The 19,601-nt window shown below is 50.1% G+C and overlaps 1 protein-coding gene across 2 annotated transcripts in view; it reads right to left on the reverse strand.

The window, feature by feature from the left end:
* The window catches only part of ECPAS (Ecm29 proteasome adaptor and scaffold), a 318,939-nt gene that overhangs the window by 101,310 nt on the left and 198,028 nt on the right, over positions 1-19,601 (reverse strand). For both annotated transcript variants that reach the window (XM_030193760.1, XM_030193758.1), the window contains exons 23-25: positions 15,393-15,494; positions 14,496-14,619; positions 373-518 (exon numbers count right to left, since the gene is read on the reverse strand). In XM_030193760.1, the coding sequence (XP_030049620.1) occupies positions 373-518; positions 14,496-14,619; positions 15,393-15,494 (372 nt within the window). The remainder of the gene's footprint in view (positions 1-372; positions 519-14,495; positions 14,620-15,392; positions 15,495-19,601) is intronic.

The following is a 19,601-nucleotide window of genomic DNA, read 5'->3' on the forward strand; positions in this document are numbered from 1 at the left end:
GAGTTTACTAAGCAGCCATTACTGTTGCTAACACAAGCTGAATCTCACCCTATGAATTCTGAACTCTGGAGGGGAGTGGGGAGGGTAACAAATATAAAACCATATAAGACTGTTTCAGGAATATCCAAACTTCCCAGTATCAAGAGAAGCACTGTAGTACTATATTTTACTAAAACTCCAGAATATAAACGGATCTTATCTGACTTAAAAAAAACAAACAAACCAAAGATATTGTTCATTTCAATATCGCACACAAATATATTTTGCTACTGAGCCATTTAGAACTCTGTTACAAAAACAATATTCTATTCACTTAACCCCATGAGCACAGAGCATGCACACCTAGAAAACAGATGAATATTCAAAAATTACCTTGATTTCTTTGTGTGTACTCAGCTTTTTCACCATTGACAGAAGCCAGATACAGGCAGCCTGTCTAACATGTGGGTTGGGACTAACAATTTGCTTGTTTAAGATCACATCAAGAACCCAAGGAACCATGTCATTCACCTTTATGTCTATGTCAAGAAGAGAAGGGGGAAAATGAAGCATTCTTTCATTACTATTATATCTACTTAAATAAGTCACAAAAAATGCTACTGCCACACAAATCCTCAATTTTTGCCTTCTAAGATGGTAATTTTATAACAGGTTACCTGGGTTTGGAAGGCAAGAAGGTCTATTTTATAAAGACATATAGGCACCTCAGGAGCAAGAGTAAATTTTAGCATGTATTTTATAAAGAATGCACATGACTCCACCCACACTCCATCTAAACCCTCCTCCAGAAAATGCCTAGGTATGGGTCATGTAAAATTATGCACCTTCTAGACATTGCAAATACTTTTATGTGCATAACTTCCTAGGTAATTTTATAAAAGTCATTTGATGCAGAGTCACGTGACGCGATGCACGAGAGCGGACGCTAAACACTTCGCTCCGTGCCTACTCCCGCATTCATCCGGGCTAAAACCCTTAAAAACAAGAAAAAAAACATTCCATTTTTATACACAACGCCTTATCGGACTGCTGGGAAAAGGCGATTCACGGTTAGAGTTGCCCCCCTGCTTGTTGATGTAATACATGGCAACCTGGTTGTCTGTCTGAATTTGGATAATTTGGTGGGACAGCCGATCTCTGAAAGCCTTGAGCGTTCCAGACCGCTCGCAACTCCAGGAGATTGATCTGTAGACCTTGTTCCTGGAGGGACCAGCTTCCCTGGGTGTGAAGCCCATCGACATGAGCTCCCCACCCCAGGAGAGACGCATCCGTGGTCAGCACTTTTTGTGGCTGAGGAATTTGGAAAGGACGTCCCAAAGTCAAATTGCACCAAATCGTCCACCACTGCAGGGATTTGAGAAAACTCGTGGACAGGTGGATCACATCCTCTAGATCCCCAGCAGCCTGAAACCACTGGGAAGCTAGGGTCCATTGAGCAGACCGCATGTGAAGACGGGCCATGGGAGTCACATGAACTGTGGAGGCCATGTGGCCAAGCAATCTCAACATCTGCCGAGCTGTGATCTGCTGGGACGCTCGCACCCGAGAGACGAGGGACAACAAGTTGTTGGCTCTCGTCTCTGGGAGATAGGCACGAGCCGTCCGAGAATCCAGCAGAGCTCCTATGAATTCGAGTCTTTGTACTGGGAGAAGGTGGGACTTTGGATAATTTTCACAAACCCCAGTAGCTCCAGGAGGCGAATAGTCATCTGCATGGACTGTAGAGCTCCTGCCTCGGATGTGTTCTTCACCAGCCAATCGTCGAGATAGGGGAACACGTGCACTCCCAGCCTGCGAAGCGCCGCTGCTACTACAGCCAGGCATTTCGTGAACACTCTGAACGCAGAGGCGAGCCCAAAGGGTAGCACACAGTACTGGAAGTGACATGTGCCCAGCTGAAATCGCAGATACTGCCTGTGAGCTGGCAGTATCGGGATGTGCGTGTAGGCGTCCTTCAAGTCCAGAGAGCATAGCCAATCGTTTTCCTGAATCATGGGAAGAAGGGTGCCCAGGGAAAGCATCCTGAACTTTTCCTTGACCAGATATTTGTTCAGGGCCCTTAGGTCTAGGATGGGACGCATCCCCCCTGTTTTCTTTTCCACAAGGAAGTACCTGGAATAGAATCCCAGCCCTTCTTGCCCGGATGGCACGGGCTCGACCGCATTGGCACTGAGAAGGGCGGAGAGTTCCTCTGCAAGTACCTGCTTGTGCTGGAAGCTGTAGGACTGAGCTCCCGGTGGGCAATTTGGAGGCTTCGAGGCCAAATTGAGGGTGTATCCGTGCCGGACTATTTGAAGAACCCACCGGTCGGAGGTTATAAGAGGCCACCTTTGGTGAAAAACTTTCAACCTCCCTCCGACCGGCAGATCGCCCGGCACGGACACGTTGATGTCGGTTATGCTCTGCTGGAGCCAGTCAAAAGCTTGTTCCCTGCTTTTGCTGGGGAGCCGTGGGGCCTTGCTGAGGAGCACGCTGCTGACGAGAGCGAGCGCGCTGGGGCTTAGCCTGGGCCGCAGGCTGTCGAGAGGGAGGATTGTACCTACGCTTACCAGAAGAGTAGGGAACAGCCCTCCTTCCCCCATAAGAACGTCTACCTGAAGAGGTAGGTGATGAAGGCTGCCGGCGGGAGAACTTGTCGAAAGCGGTATCCCGCTGGTGGAGCTGTTCTACCACCTGTTCGACTTTTTCTCCAAAAATGTTGTCCGCTCGGCAAGGAGAGTCCGCAATCCACTGCTGGATCCTATTCTCCAGGTCGGAGGCACACAGCCATGAGAGTCTGCGCATCACCACACCTTGAGCAGCGGCCCTGGACGCAACATCAAAGGTATCATAAACCCCTCTGGCCAGGAATTTTCTGCACGCCTTCAGCTGCCTGACCACCTCCTGAAACGGCTTGGCTTGCTCAGGAGGGAGCTTGTCCACCAAGCCCGCCAACTGCCGCACATTGTTCCGCATATGGATGCTCGTGTAGAGCTGGTAAGACTGGATTTTGGCCACGAGCATAGAGGAATGATAGGCCTTCCTCCCAAAGGAGTCTAAGGTTCTGGAGTCTTTGCCCGGGGGCGCCGAAGCATGCTCTCTAGAACTCTTAGCCTTCTTTAGGGCCAGATCCACCACACCAGCGTCGTGAGGCAACTGAGTGCGCATCAGCTCTGGGTCCCCGTGGATCCGATACTGGGATTCGATCTTCTTGGGAATGTGGGGATTAGTTAGAGGCTTGGTCCAGTTCGCCAGCAATGTCTTTAGGACATGATGCATGGGTACTGTGGACGCTTCCTTAGGTGAAGGATAGTCCAAGAGCTCAAACATTTCAGCCCTGGGCTCATCCTCCACAACCACCGGGAAAGGGATGGCCGTAGACATCTCCCGGACAAAGGCCGCGAAAGACAGACTCTCGGGAGGAGAAAGCTGCCTTTCAGGAGAGGGAGTGGGATCAGAAGGAAGGCCATCAGACTCCTCGTCAGAGAAATATCTGATGTCCTCGTCCTCCTCCTCCTCCCACGAGGCCTCACCATCGGTATCAGACACAAGTTCACGAACCTGTGTCTGAAGCCGTGCCCGACTCGACTGCGTGGATACACGGCCAAGGTAGGAGCGTCGAGAGGTGGACTCCCTCGCCAGCACCGGCGAAGCTCCCTCCGCCGACGTCGTCAGGGAGTCCGCCTGGGAGGCGACCATAGCCGGTACCGCAAGCGGTACTGGTATCGGGGACCTCACCTCGGGCAAGGGGCCCGCCGTCGCCTCACTCAACGGTACCGGTGGCGCAAGCACCCCCGGTACCGGAGAAGGGCGCAACAGCTCTCCCAGAATCTCCCATCAGCATGAGCATCTGTTCCAATGCATTCAATTTGGTCAGAACCTTAGAGTAAAACTTCTTATCCCAGGTACTGGGTGCATAAATAATACATAGCAATAGCTATGGTGGCCAAAACCATGACAAAGCAACCCATATCATCTGTGATGACTATGTATTTCCACATGAATATCCTTCCTAATCAATATTATGACCCCTGCCTTCTTCCCAACTGCATCTGAGGCAAAAGAAGAGCCCACCCACCACCTATTAAACTTAGAATGCTCTTTGGTGTCTGTCACAAAACGCCTCACCCGCCTGGGGTTACCCCACAGCCACTTAGAGGGTCTATCCCCAGCACAGCTCAGGTCCGACTGCACCTGCCGCTTGTGCTCTACACTAGCACTGTTCTCTCACTAACTGGGTCACAACTGCCTCCAATTATCCCCAGTGATTTCTAGGTTACTGGAGCCACACTCCCAGTGGTCCCACAGTTCCCAGAAAGCACTCACAGACCCAACAACACAAACCACCAGGATTCTTTATCAATCCACACAAATAGGGCAAAAAATTATGTTTATTCTCTTAAAAAATATTGAACAGTGGAAAAGAAATAGTGCAATTGGCAAACAATAACAGGTAATTCAAATATGGATCAATTATAAGAACGTAAGAGTAGCCATTCTGGGTCAGACCAATGGTCCATCTAGCCCAGTATCCTGTTTTCCCGAACAGTGGCAAAGCCAGGTCACAAGTACCTGGCAGAAATCCAAATCGTGGCAACACTCACCTCAACAAATCCCAGGCCTCCCTCCCACCAAGCACCAGGCAGGCCTCCCTCCCTCCCACCCAGCACCAGGCCTCCCACCCTCCCACCAGGCCTCCCACCCAGCACCAGGCCTCCCTCCGTCCCACCCAGCACCAAGCATCCAGCATCAGGCCTCCCTCCCTCCCACCAAGCACCAGGCCGGCTGCCCTCCCTCCGTCCATCAGGGCTCCCCCCCTCCTCCAAAATTTAAAAGGCATACCTGGTTGGGGTTAAGGTGGCGTCGGCGTCAGCAGCAAAAAGTGTGTTTGCTCGGCGCGCCTTCGGCCTTCTCTTCTGTCTCTCAAGCTCTGGTCCCGCCCTAATTTCCTGTTTCCGCAAGGGCGGGACCAGAGCTTGAGAGACAGAAGAGAAGGCGCGCCGAGCAAACAACACACTTTTCGCTGCAGACACCACCTTAACCTCGACCAGGTATGCCTTTTAAATTTCGGAGGAGGGGGGGCCTTGGTGCTTGGTGGTAGGCCGGCCTGGTGCTCACAGAGAGGGAGGGCGGGCGGGCGGACCAGCGACAGCGCGCGTGCCAACAGAGAGGGCTCTGCATGCCCTCTCTGGCATGCGTGCCATAGGTTCGCCATCACTGCCCTAGGAGCAAAGAACACCAAAAGAAAGGAAGGAGAGGCCACAGAAGGACCTTCCAACACCATAGACCCCGTCTCCCACTCAGACTGGGGCTGCAAGTGCACCCGCTTGAAAGACTGGAGAACCAGATCCTGAGGGAGAAGAAAAGCACCCTGAGAGGGCTGACAGTGCTTCAAAACAAAGGCCTGGTGCATAAGCAGCAGAAACTCTGGGGAAAAGGGAACATTCCCCTGCTGCCAATCCACCTCAAGTATCACCTGCTCCGAAGAAGAAGAAACAACCCCAGAAGCTAACCGTGTTTGTGCCAACGGCTGCGCAGGAGATTCCATGGCCCATGTGTGAGAAACGAGCATGGCCACCATTACCGTGCTGGTGGCATCAGGAGAGGAGGCCATGATGCTCATTGTCAGGGCAGCTGAACCCTCCAGAAAGCTGAGAGCCACATGCAGAGCCGGCGCTGAAGCTCCCTCCCCCAAAGAATCCTGCCTCCAAATCAGTACACCAGAACAAGTGGAACAGATTCCCAATACAGACTTTTGCACCCTTCATTGAGAAAGCGAATGCTACATACCTGTAGAAGGTATTCTCCGAGGACAGCAGGCTGATTGTTCTCACTGATGGGTGACGTCCTCGGCAGCCCCTCCAATCGGAATCTTCCTAGCAAAGTCCTTTGCTAGCTCTCGCGCGCCCGCGCGCACCGCGCATGCGCGGCCGTCTTCCCGGCCGAAACCGGCTCGAGCCGGCCAGTCCAGTATGTAGCAAGACAATACAGTTCAAGGGAAGACACAACTCCAAAGGGGAGGCGGGCGGGTTTGTGAGAACAATCAGCCTGCTGTCCTCGGAGAATACCTTCTACAGGTATGTAGCATTCGCTTTCTCCGAGGACAAGCAGGCTGCTTGTTCTCACTGATGGGGTATCCCTAGCCCCCAGGCTCACTCAAAACAACAACCATGGTCAATTGGGCCTCGCAACGGCGAGGACATAACTGAGATTGACCTAAAAAATTTACCAACTAACTGAGAGTGTAGCCTGGAACAGAACAAACAGGGCCCTCGGGGGGTGGAGTTGGATCCTAAAGCCCAAACAGGTTCTGAAGAACTGACTGCCCGAACCGACTGTCGCGTCGGGTATCCTGCTGCAGGCAGTAATGAGATGTGAATGTGTGGACAGATGACCACGTCGCAGCTTTGCAAATTTCTTCAATGGAGGCTGACTTCAAGTGGGCTACCGACGCAGCCATGGCTCTAACATTATGAGCCGTGACATGACCCTCAAGAGCCAGCCCCGCCTGGGCGTAAGTGAAGGAAATGCAATCTGCTAGCCAATTGGATATGGTGCGTTTCCCTACAGCCACTCCCCTCCTATTGGGATCAAAAGAAACAAACAATTGGGCGGACTGTCTGTGGGGCTGTGTCCGCTCCAGGTAGAAGGCCAATGCTCTCTTGCAGTCCAATGTGTGCAGCTGACGTTCAGCAGGGCAGGAATGAGGACGGGGAAAGAATGTTGGCAAGACAATTGACTGGTTCAGATGGAACTCCGACACAACCTTTGGCAAGAACTTAGGGTGAGTGCGGAGGACTACTCTGTTATGATGAAATTTGGTGTAAGGGGCCTGGGCTACCAGGGCCTGAAGCTCACTGACTCTACGAGCTGAAGTAACTGCCACCAAGAAAATGACCTTCCAGGTCAAGTACTTCAGATGGCAGGAGTTCAGTGGCTCAAAAGGAGGTTTCATCAGCTGGGTGAGAACGACATTGAGATCCCATGACACTGTAGGAGGCTTGACAGGGGGCTTTGACAAAAGCAAGCCTCTCATGAAGCGAACGACTAAAGGCTGTCCTGAGATCGGCTTACCTTCCACATGGTAATGGTAAGCACTGATTGCACTAAGGTGAACCCTTACAGAGTTGGTCTTGAGACCAGACTCAGACAAGTGCAGAAGGTATTCAAGCAGGGTCTGTGTAGGACAAGAGCGAGGATCTAGGGCCTTGCTGTCACACCAGACGGCAAACCTCCTCCAATGGAAGAAGTAACTTCTCTTAGTGGAATCTTTCCTGGAAGCAAGCAAGATGCGGGAGACACCCTCGGACAGACCCAAAGAGGCAAAGTCTACGCCCTCAACATCCAGGCCGTAAGAGCCAGCGACTGGAGGCTGGGATGCAGAAGTGCCCCTTCGTCCTGTGTGATGAGGGTCGGAAAACACTCCAATCTCCACGGTTCTTCGGAGGATAACTTCAGAAGAAGAGGGAACCAGATCTGACGCGGCCAAAAAGGAGCAATCAGAATCATGGTGCCTCGGTCTTGTTTGAGTTTCAACAAAGTCTTCCCCACCAGAGGAATGGGAGGATAAGCATACAGCAGGCCTTCCCCCCAATCCAGGAGGAAGGCATCCGATGCCAGTCTGCCGTTGGCCTGAAGCCTGGAACAGAACTGAGGGACTTTGTGGTTCACTCGAGATGCGAAGAGATCCACCAAGGGGGTGCCCCACGCTTGGAAGATCTGGCGCACCACTCGGGAATTGAGCGACCACTCGTGAGGTTGCATAATCCTGCTCAACCTGTCGGCCAGACTGTTGTTTACGCCTGCCAGATATGTGGCTTGGAGCACCATGCCTTGACGGCGAGCCCAGAGCCACATGCTGACGGCTTCCTGACACAGGGGGCGAGATCCGGTGCCCCCCTGCTTGTTGACATAGTACATGGCAACCTGGTTGTCTGTCTGAATTTGGATAATTTGGTGGGACAGCCGATCTCTGAAAGCCTTCAGAGCGTTCCAGATCGCTCGCAACTCCAGGAGATTGATCTGTAGACCGCGTTCCTGGAGGGACCAGCTTCCTTGGGTGTGAAGCCCATCGACATGAGCTCCCCACCCCAGGAGAGACGCATCCGTTGTCAGCACTTTTTGTGGCTGAGGAATTTGGAAAGGACGTCCCAGAGTCAAATTGGACCAGATTGTCCACCAATACAGGGATTCGAGAAAACTCGTGGACAGGTGGATCACGTCTTCTAGACCCCCAGCAGCCTGAAACCACTGGGAGGCTAGGGTCCATTGAGCAGATCTCATGTGAAGACGGGCCATGGGAGTCACATGAACTGTGGAGGCCATGTGGCCCAGCAATCTCAACATCTGCCGAGCTGTGATCTGCTGGGACGTTCGCACCCGCGAGACGAGGGACAACAAGTTGTTGGCCCTCGCCTCTGGGAGATAGGCGCGAGCCGTCCGAGAATCCAGCAGAGCTCCTATGAATTCGAGCTTCTGCACTGGGAGAAGATGGGACTTTGGATAATTTATCACAAACCCCAGTAGCTCCAGGAGGCGAATAGTCATCTGCATGGACTGCAGGGCTCCTGCCTCGGATGTGTTCTTCACCAGCCAATCGTCGAGATATGGGAACACATGCACCCCCAGCCTGCGAAGCGCCGCTGCTACCACAGCTAGGCACTTTGTGAACACCCTGGGCGCAGAGGCGAGCCCAAAGGGTAGCACACAGTACTGGAAGTGGCGTGTGCCCAACTGAAATCGCAGATACTGCCTGTGAGCTGGCAGTATTGGGATGTGAGTGTAGGCATCCTTCAAGTCCAGAGAGCATAGCCAATCGTTTTGCTGAATCATGGGGAGAAGGGTGCCCAGGGAAAGCATCCTGAACTTTTCTTTTACGAGATATTTGTTCAGGGCCCTTAGGTCTAGGATGGGACGCATCCCCCCTGTTTTCTTTTCCACAAGGAAGTACCTGGAATAGAATCCCAGCCCTTCTTGCCCGGATGGCACGGGCTCGACCGCAGTGGCGCTGAGAAGGGCGGAGAGTTCCTCTGCAAGTACCTGCTTGTGCTGGAAGCTGTAGGACTGAGCTCCCGGTGGACAATTTGGAGGTTTGGAAGCCAAATTGAGGGTGTATCCTTGCCGGACTATTTGCAGAACCCACTGATCGGAGGTTATGAGAGGCCACCTTTGGTGAAAAGCTTTCAACCTCCCTCCGACTGGCAGGTCGCCCGACACTGACACTTGGATGTCGGCTATGCTCTGCTGGAGCCAGTCAAAAGCTCGCCCCTTGCTTTTGCTGGGGAGCCGCGGGGCCTTGCTGAGGCGCACGCTGCTGACGAGAGCGAGCGCACTGGGGCTTAGCCTGGGCCGCAGGCTGTCGGGAAGGAGGATTGTACCTACGCTTACCAGAAGTATAGGGAACAGTCTTCCTTCCCCCGAAAAATCGTCTACCTGTAGAGGTAGAAGCTGAAGGCTGCCGGCGGGAGAACTTGTCGAATGCGGTGTCCCGCTGGTGGAGAGACTCTACCACCTGCTCGACTTTTTCTCCAAAAATGTTGTCCGCACGGCAAGGCGAGTCCGCAATCCGCTGCTGGATTCTATTCTCCAGGTCGGCGGCACGCAGCCATGAGAGCCTGCGCATCACCACACCTTGAGCAGCGGCCCTGGACGCAACATCAAAAGTGTCATAAACTCCTCTGGCCAGGAATTTTCTGCACGCCTTCAGCTGCCTGACCACCTCCTGAAAAGGCTTGGCTTGCTCAGGGGGAAGAGCATCAACCAAGCCCGCCAACTGTCGCACATTGTTCCGCATGTGTATGCTCGTGTAGAGCTGGTAAGACTGAATTTTGGCCACGAGCATAGAGGAATGGTAGGCCTTCCTCCCAAAGGAGTCTAAGGTTCTAGAGTCTTTGCCCGGGGGCGCCGAAGCATGCTCCCTAGAACTCTTAGCCTTCTTTAGGGCCAGATCCACAACTCCAGAGTCGTGAGGCAACTGAGTGCGCATCAGCTCTGGGTCCCCATGGATCCGGTACTGGGACTCGATCTTCTTGGGGATGTGGGGATTAGTTAAAGGCTTGGTCCAGTTCGCCAGCAATGTCTTTTTGAGGACATGGTGCAGGGGAACAGTGGACGCTTCCTTAGGTGGAGAAGGATAGTCCAGGAGCTCAAACATTTCAGCCCTGGGCTCGTCCTCCACAACCACCGGGAAGGGGATGGCCGTAGACATCTCCCGGACAAAGGAAGCAAAAGACAGACTCTCGGGAGGAGAAAGCTGTCTTTCAGGAGAGGGAGTGGGATCAGAAGGTAGACCCTCAGACTCCTCGTCAGAGAAATATCTGGGGTCTTCTTCTTCCTCCCACGAGGCCTCACCCTCGGTGTCAGACACAAGTTCACGGACCTGCGTCTGCAACCGTGCCCGGCTCGACTCCGTGGAGCCACGTCCACGATGGGGGCGTCGAGAGGTAGACTCCCTCGCCCGCATCGGCGAAGCTCCCTCCGCCGACGTAGTCGGGGAGCCCTCCTGGGAGGTGGCCGCAGTCGGCACCGCACGCGGTACCGACGTCGGGGACCTCACCCCGGGCGATGGGCCAGCCGGCGCCACGCTCGACGGTACCGGAGGCGCAAGCACCGCCGGTACCGGAGGGGTAGGGCGCAACAGCTCTCCCAGAATCTCTGGGAGAACGGCCCGGAGGCTCTCGTTCAGAGCGGCTGCAGAGAAAGGCATGGAGGTCGATGCAGGCGTCGACGTCAGAACCTGTTCCGGGCGTGGAGGCTGTTCCGGGCTGTCCAGAGTGGAGCGCATCGACACCTCCTGAACAGAGGGTGAGCGGTCCTCTCAGTGCCGATGCCTGCTGGGTGCCGACTCCCTCGGCGACCCAGAGCTCTCGGTGCCGACGCGGGGAGGAGACCGGTGTCGATGCTTCTTCGACTTCTTCCGAAGCATGTCACCGGAGCTCCCCGGCACCGACGAGGAGGACGTAGAATCCATCCGTCGCTTCCTCGGGGCCGAGGCCGAAGGAGGTCGGTCTCGGGGGGGCTGTACCGCAGGAGCCCTCAGGGTAGGAGGAGACCCACCCGAGGGCTCACCGCCACCAGCAGGGGAATGGACAGCCCTCACCTGCACTCCACTCGATGCACCACCGTCCGACGACATCAGGAGACGAGGTCCCGGTACCACCAACGTCGATGCAGCTATCCGATGTCTCGGCGCCGATGCAGAGGGCCGATGCCTCGATGCACTCGATGCACTGGCAGCCAAGGAAGAAGGTCTGGACGCTGATGACGTCGATGCACACGATGACCCCGGTGCCGATGCCGACGAAGAGCCCGAGAACAAAACGTTCCACTGGGCCAATCTCGCTACTTGAGTCCGCCTTTGTAAGAGGGAACACAGACTACAGTTCTGGGGACGGTGCTCGGCCCCCAGACACTGAAGACACGAAGAGTGCCTATCAGTGAGCGAGATTACCCGGGCGCACTGGGTGCACTTCTTGAAGCCGCTGGAAGGCTTCGATGTCATGGGCGGAAAAATCACGCCGGCGAAGTCAAAATCCGAAATGACGAATTTGGAGCACCAAAACTTTAAGGGAGAAAAATCTCGACCGAGGCCGAAAAGAGGCCTACCCCGACAACGAAAGAAAACTTACCGGGGCAAAAACTGGAAATACGGGAAGGGGCAAACGAAACCCAAGGGGGTTTCCGGAGCACTTTCCGAACGAAAGAAACTTTTCCGAAGAAAAAACACGTCGATTAAATAACGGACGCGCGAGGTCGACTCTCCGGGGCTCAACACGGCAAAAAACACAGCCGTACCGAGTGCGGACGAAAGAAGACTGGCCGGCTCGAGCCGGTTTCGGGCGGGAAGACGGCCGCGCATGCGCGGTGCGCGCGGGCGCGCGAGAGCTAGCAAAGGACTTTGCTAGGAAGATTCCGATTGGAGGGGCTGCCGAGGACGTCACCCATCAGTGAGAACAAGCAGCCTGCTTGTCCTCGGAGAACAATGCTTAGCGGTCTCGAAAGGAGCAGCCATGAGGAAAGGCTACTCACCGCCAAAGGAGGTCCCCCACCCCTCCAATTAGCACAGAGGCTTCTCTGCCAAAATGCTGCACCAAAAGTTGCTCCCAGCTGAAAAGCACTGCCTTGCTGCCATATTTTCTTCCCCTTCCCCTCTCCACCAGAGGAAGGAGACCTGAGGTAGACAACCAGAGAGCACTGGTGAGGGGGGGGGGGGGGGGGAGAGAAGAGATCCAGCACCACTAGGTATTCCCCAAAGCAGCTGAGTCCAGCACTACACCCCCAGCATCACTGGACCCAGGAACTGGGAAGAGGAGAGGCCCCTTAGAAGAAATCCAGGTCTACCACCTGCTGGAGATAAAGGTATACTGGAAGATTACACTGAACACCAGGGCTGAAGGCACAGTGCAATTCTGTGTCCTCTATTTCCACCTGCTGGTAGATGGGCATAATCCACTTGTCCTGGATTGATCTGTTGCCACACTAACATAAATGCCACTGAATATTCTTACAGGCCACCTCGGCACTATTCAGATAGTGTTAGAGTAGAGCAAGGGCCTGCCACCGAACTCTACAGATAGTCAGCAATAGTCAACCACTATCCAGAGAGCTGATGGCTGATGTTAGGCCAGCAAAAAAGCTGTCCTAACAAACCACACAGCTATCTGGATAGCAGATGAATATTATCCCTATCTGTAAAGCAGCTGAATATGTACATTCTGCACCATGCGCTGGACAGGGGCACTGAATATACAGAATAGATTTAAAAGTTATGGTTGGTTAAAAAAAACATACTAACCACACCTTTTGAATACAGACTCAAATAAGACTAATTCAGAATCAGTGAGTGAAATACTAAGTGAATTCCTAGTTTCCTTACCATAATTAACAGGCTAATTAGCATAAAGTGCTTAATAATCATGTAAAAAGTAAAATCTGGCAGAGAAAATCTTCACAACTGAGTTTGAGCACCCTATCCTATATAAAGGACTAAAACGTTTTTATTTGCTCGTCACCATAAAGGTTAGTGGGCATTCATCAAGACATGATAAAAAGAAGTTTCAGAGAACCTATTAAAAAGAGTCGTTGATGCTCACCTGTCTGGACAGGGTCAAAAGACCATTTCTAAACACTGAAGCTTTATCCATCGATTGTCTTTAAATGGAAAAAAAATTAAAGACTACACTGACTCGACCCATGAGCAGCCCTTCTACTCAAGATCACTCCTCAAAGGTAAACTGGAAAATCATTCATGAAAGAGCACCAGACTAACATCTAAAGGTCCGTAGGCTGCTCTCATTGTGTCCGATATGATGGCTCATGCGTCAACCAGCAAGAAAAACAATGAAAGAAAATGGTATCCTTAGGAAGATGGATAGGAATAAAATCACTGCCTTGTAAAAAGAATATAGTGCTCCATGTCTCAAATTCACCAGAGAACATCAAAATGACCTGCAAGACTTCTGGGACAATAAAAAGATGAGTCAAAAAATTGAACCTTTCAGTCAAAATAATATTTTGCTTGGTGAAAACCAAACATTGCATTACAAAGTAATAAACTCATACCAACTGTCAAGCATGATTGATGGTGGAGGTATCATGAAGGGCTTCTTCATTGCATCAGAACCTGGACAGTCTGCCCTCATGGATGGAACCATAACTTCTGCTTTATAGCAGAAAATACCAGAGGGGAATGTCCTCTATCTGTGAGCTGAAGCGGAGCCAAAGCGGGTGATGCAGTAAGACAAAGAACCTAAACATTCAAGTAGATCTACTACAGAATGGTTGAAGAAGAGATTTCATGTTTTGGATTGGGCTAAGTTCTATCCTACACCCTACTGAAATCTTGTGGCAAGACTTGAGCAAGCTGTTTAGGCAAGGAAGTCCTCAAATGTCAGAATTCAGTTAGAAAGAATGGGTCAAAATTACTCAAGAACAATGTCAGAGACTGAACAACAGTTACAGGAAAAGTTATGGGTACTAGAAGAGGTGTCACCAGTTACTGAATGAAGGGTTCACATACTTTTTCACACATCAGTACATAGAACTAGTTGCTGAGCTACTAGACTGGTCAAGCTTTTAAAGTAAGTTAGAAGCATCACTTTCCATTTCTCTGAAGCAGAGCTCTGACTGAAAATGGTCCCATAATAGTCCTATATGGAGATGATTCTGTATCATAGTTCTTCAGGCAGACTGTAGAATGTGTACTGGGATCACAATCGGTGCTCTAAAGATGTTTAACTTTCAAACACAGCATAGAAAAACAGCGAACTGTGCAAAGCCTAAGTAATTTTCTACATTCCCCATAAGAAAATCAGTGGTGAAATATCTGCAGTCAGGCACTAACACAAGGCAAAAAGCAGAATTAAAACAGTACAAATATTTAAAGACTGAGAAGGCCCAATGTAACCTGCTGCTAACATTCCTCACTGAAAGAGGTAGATGGAGTGTCACTGGCTGAATTCTAAAATAAATAAATAAAAAAACCCACCCTACAAACATCATAAAAAACAAATTCCTACCAGCAGGAGGTGTGTACTCTTCCTCCGAGACCATCCAAATATCGCGGGCTGCCACTGAACTTGTCCCTATGACTGTGCTGGTGATTGCTTCACCAACTGTGAACTGAAGCTCAATTTGCTTTGCCTGTATAATCAAGAATGGGAAAACACTATAAAACACAGCTGTTTTCTTTTTCTCCCTGCTTTTTCTGCTCTAGTCACAATTATTTTACACTTCTGGGGTATAAAAAAGGAAAAAGCTTCCAATGTACCTCAACCAAAAGGCTCAATGAGAGAAAGAGCATGAGAAAATTAATGATGCAGTAGTTTGATCTGACACAAGATACAACTGGTCTGTATTTCCAAAAGTCATTCAGCATATGCCAGGTCAGAGTAGGGTCTTCCCATCCAAGACTGATTTACAGTTTGTGTCTAGAAACTGCAGTTTTTAGTGAAAAGCTCCTTCCCTGGGAACAGTCAATGCTTCCATAAGAGATCATCCATTAGAGAAAAATTAAAATTATACAGACCTTGGAGATGTAACTTAAGGATTTAAATGTTCTGAGAAAGGGTGGACAAGATAGCAGTCTTCAAATATATGCACATACAACAGAGAAGTATATTTTTGGCACAAAATAAGATTTAGAAGAACGATGTCACCTGTAGAAAGTTACTTATGTTTAAAATCTTCTAACTTTAAAAGTTTCAGCCTAGCGTTTGCCTATTTTGTTGCTTTTTTAATATAAACAGATTAGTTAAAAGATTCTGAGCTCAAAGGTCCAACAATTCCATACTGCTGTTTATCAGTTGACACTACCATTCTACAAAATTTGAACACAAATGGAATCTCAGTGTGTAAAATGTAACAGTGAACGCTAAACGTATTTATATTTTTAAAGATAATCACTAGGGTCTCACCTCCACAGAATCCATAAGTCCTTGCAGCAGCATTTTCTGATGAGGAAAGTCACCGTCTCCCACTGGGAGGAAACCAAGTGTTTGTATTGCTCGTTCCTTCATCTGCAAATATGCAAAGAACTAAGTAGTCATAGAACAAATATGTGACTTAGTGGATTGTAATGCCTTTTAAAGGGCATAAGTAAAATGCAATATTTGATTGCAAGCCCTCTGGGCAAGGAAAATATTATATCAAATGTGATTTGTCTTGAACTTGGGTTTGGAAAGGTGAGTGATTAATCTGAAAACCTATATCCAAGTTTTGAGATCAAATCTCCCTTTTCCAGACGCACTCCACCTAAGAAGTTACCAATATGATTTCAAAAGGTCACAACTGCATCTTTTTTGTTGGCCCTTTAATAAGCATCACAACTTTCTCCATATATTTTTATTACATTTGTACCCCGCGCTTTCCCACTCATAGCAGGCTCAATGTGGCTTACATATTATATACAGGTACTTATTTGTACCTGGGGCAATGGAGGGTTAAGTGACTTGCCCAGAGTCACAAGGAGCTGCCTGTGCCTGCAGTGGGAATCGAACCCAGTTCCCCAGGACTAAAGTCCACCACGCTAACCACTAGGCTACTCCTCCACTATATATGAACTGCTCAGTCCCTAAAATCAAAATTCACTGGAATATTTAACAAAAGCTTACAAAAACTGCTGCTGCCTAACCTGTAGCAGTAATATGTGTTTTGTTTCCTCATCTAGTGGTAGGGTGCTGTAGAGGCAACATTGAGAGCCTTTACACCCTTAGCAATTAGATAAAGTGCATATGTATTGAGTTTCAGAAGTAATCACCATGAGGGAAATTCCTGGAAAAGGTGGAACAGCTTGATCTTCCACTTATAAAGGTAAAATTTATTCTTATCTGTTAACTTCCTCTTCAGTCTTGCTAGACCAGTCCACACCACTGGATGAAATCCCCCCAACCAGCAGACTGAGGTAGAGAAATACAAACAGTTTCAAGTGACACAACTGGTATAAGAGCACGTGTAGTTTGGAGCTAGTAGTATAAACTAGCAAAGCTCATAAGACAAACCCAAAGAATCCTCTGAACCTTTGCAGATAAATCAAAATTCAATTGCAACTGAAAACCCTGACTGGCTGGGTGTACCTCGAGTACTGGGTTGAAAATCCTTGCATTAGTCACTGGCAGATACTTCAGCAGGTCTCTCTGAACATCTAATTTGCATAGCATTTGATCCACCCCCCTCCACCGCCCCCAACGCGCCCTCAAAAAGGCAAACAATAATACTACTACTACTACTTATCACTTCTATAGCACTACAAGGCATACGCAGCGCTGTACAATACCACCTGTTCAAGTGAAAAGGTAAATACCACTTTTGAAAGGAAGGAAGGCATTGTACTGCAAGGACAGAGCCTCATCTAATAAAGACAAGTAGGGAATCTCTACATGAAAGAACCTGAAGCGCCGAGATTCAACAAGTTAAGCAGATGGCAACCAGACATGTCATTTTCAAGGAAAGACCCTTATGGGGGGGGGGGGGGGGCACCCTGAGGTGCTCAAATGGAGCAACCACCAGAGCCCTGAGCACAAGAGAAAGGTCCCACTGGGAATATTGCCGATGCAAAAGATGACGCTTTTAACACCCCCCCCCCCTCCCCGCAAAAACACAACATCAAGGGTGCCCATGCCAGAGCCACTACCTGAACTTTGTGGGAATTCAGGGGCAGGCCCTGGTCCAAACCATTCTGGAAGAAAGAAAGCATCACCAGCACATCAGTCTTCCAAAGACACAGCAATCTCTGACCACATCAGATTTCAAAGGTCTTCTAAACCCTAATATATGCCAGAGAAATGGAAACCTTCCTAGCTCGCAATAGTTTCCCCCATCTGTGCTAGGTACCCCATGCGCTTAAAGCATTATCTCTCAACGGCCAGGTCACAAGGCAAAAGGGATCCAGATTTTCCATAATAACCTTGACAGAGAGGCTGCTCCACCAGAAGCTGAATCAAGTCTGCATACCACAGACATCACAGCCAATCTGGTGCCTTGAGAATGACCGGGGGTGGTGCACAAAAAGGAGTCCCTGACTAGGCCAAGCCTGTACTAATGCATCGATCCCCACCAAGCTTGCTGCTGAACTGCGAGTGAAGAAGCGGGAATACCATTCAATGTCCAGAGATACCATGAGGTGGAATTCCAGCATCCTCTAAATGATCTACAATGAGTATGAATGCCAAATTGCTCAGGCCCTATTCCTCTGGGGGTTCAGATCATGGCAACTGAGGAAGTTTGCTTGGACACTGTCCATTCTGGCAATGTGCATCGCCGAGAGTGCTGAGAGATGGTCCTCTGCCAAACTGCAAAACCATCAAATTTCCAGCTGCCACCATGCTCCTGGTTCTGCCCTGCTTGTTAACATAAGACACAGCTGTCATGTCATCCAAGAGGACCCAGACCACCTTCCCCCAAATGATGGAGGAAGCCCTTCAGCACCAAGCATACTGCTCTGGCCTCCAGGTGTTTGATGGGCCAGAAGGCCTCTTCTGCTGACCAAATGCCCTGCAACATACAGCTCACGAGATGGGACCCCCAACCCCTGAGGGTCACATTGGTGGTAACCACTGGAACCAAGAGAGACACCCCCTGGAGATGGGTCAAATGATCCCACCAGTTCAGATCTTGCACAAGAGAAGAAGGAAGAGGAAGGTGTATGTCAAAGCCCTTGGACTTAGACTTCAGTGGACAGAAGTGCTTGCTGAAGGGGATGAATATAAGCTGACCCCAAGGAATCATCGCCAGGGCAGCCACCATCAATCCAAAAAGCTGAAGGTAATCCCAAACTCTGCGGGTCAATCATCTAAATAAGGATGCACCCGTATTAACTCCTTGTGACGGAAGGCAGCAGCTATTATCATGACCTTGGAAAAAGTCTGAGGTGACATGACAGAAGAGTCCTGAACTGGAAGTGTCTGTCCAGCATGCAGAACCTCAGAAACCTCCTGTGGTCTGGGCAAATGAGGATGTGGAAGAAGGCCAGGTGCAGAGAAGACAGAAACTCCCCCGGGTGAACTGATGCAATTACTGATTGGAGGGTCTCTATGCAAAAATCGAGGGATTCGCAAGTCAGCATCAACTCCCTTGAGATCTAAACCTGGATGTTTCACCGCCACCTGAAGCTCAATATGTCCAAAACTGAGCTCCTTATCTTCCCACCTAAACCAACCTCTCCCCTTCCCCCATTCTCTATTTCTGTCGACAACACGCTCATTCTTCCTGTCTCATCCGCCCGTAACCTTGGGGGTCATCTTTGACTCCTCCCTCTCCTTCTATGCACATATTCAACAGATTGCTAAAACTTGTTGTTTCTTCCTTTATACCATCGCCAAAATTCGCCCTTTCCTTTCTGAACACGCTACCAGAACCCTCATCCACACACTCATCACTTCTCGCTTAGATTACTGCAACTTGCTTCTCACAGGTCTTCCGCTCAGCCACCTCTCTCCTCTTCAATCTGTTAAAAATTTTGCTGCACAACTAATATTTTGCCAAAGTCGTTATGCACATATCAGCCCTCTCCTGAAGTCACTTCACTGGCTCCCTATCCATTTCCGTATAAAATTCAAGCTCCTCTTATTGACTTATAAATGCATTCACTCTGCAGTCCCTCACTACCTCTCCACCCTCATCTCTCCCTACACTCCCTCCCAGGAACTCCGTTCACTAGGCAAATCTCTCCTAATTGCACCCTTCTCCTCCATCGCTAACTCCAGACTCCGTTCCTTTTGTCTCGCCGCACCTTATGCCTGGAATGGGCTTCCTGAGCCGTTATGACTAGCTCCATCCCTGGTCGCCTTCAAATCCCGGCTTCAGGCCTACCTGTTTGATGCTGCTTTTGACTCCTAACTTGTCACTTACTCGTAACCTTTATCTTGTCCTCCTCTCTTCAATAGTCCCTTTCCTTATGTGTCCTTCTGTCTGTCTTACCCTTATCGGTCCTGTCTGTATGTCCTGATTTAGACTGTAAGCTCTTTTGAGCAGGGACTGTTTTTTCTTCATGTTCATTTGTGAAGCGCTGCGTACGACTGGTAGCGCTATAGAAATGATTTATAGTAGTAGTAGTAAAATGGGGCAGAAAGATTCCCCTTCTTGGGGGCCATAAAGTAGATGGAGTAGCGGCCCCATCCCCGCTGCAC

This window comes from Microcaecilia unicolor, chromosome 2 (genome assembly GCF_901765095.1).
Source record: "Microcaecilia unicolor chromosome 2, aMicUni1.1, whole genome shotgun sequence".
Taxonomy (NCBI): domain Eukaryota; kingdom Metazoa; phylum Chordata; class Amphibia; order Gymnophiona; family Siphonopidae; genus Microcaecilia; species Microcaecilia unicolor.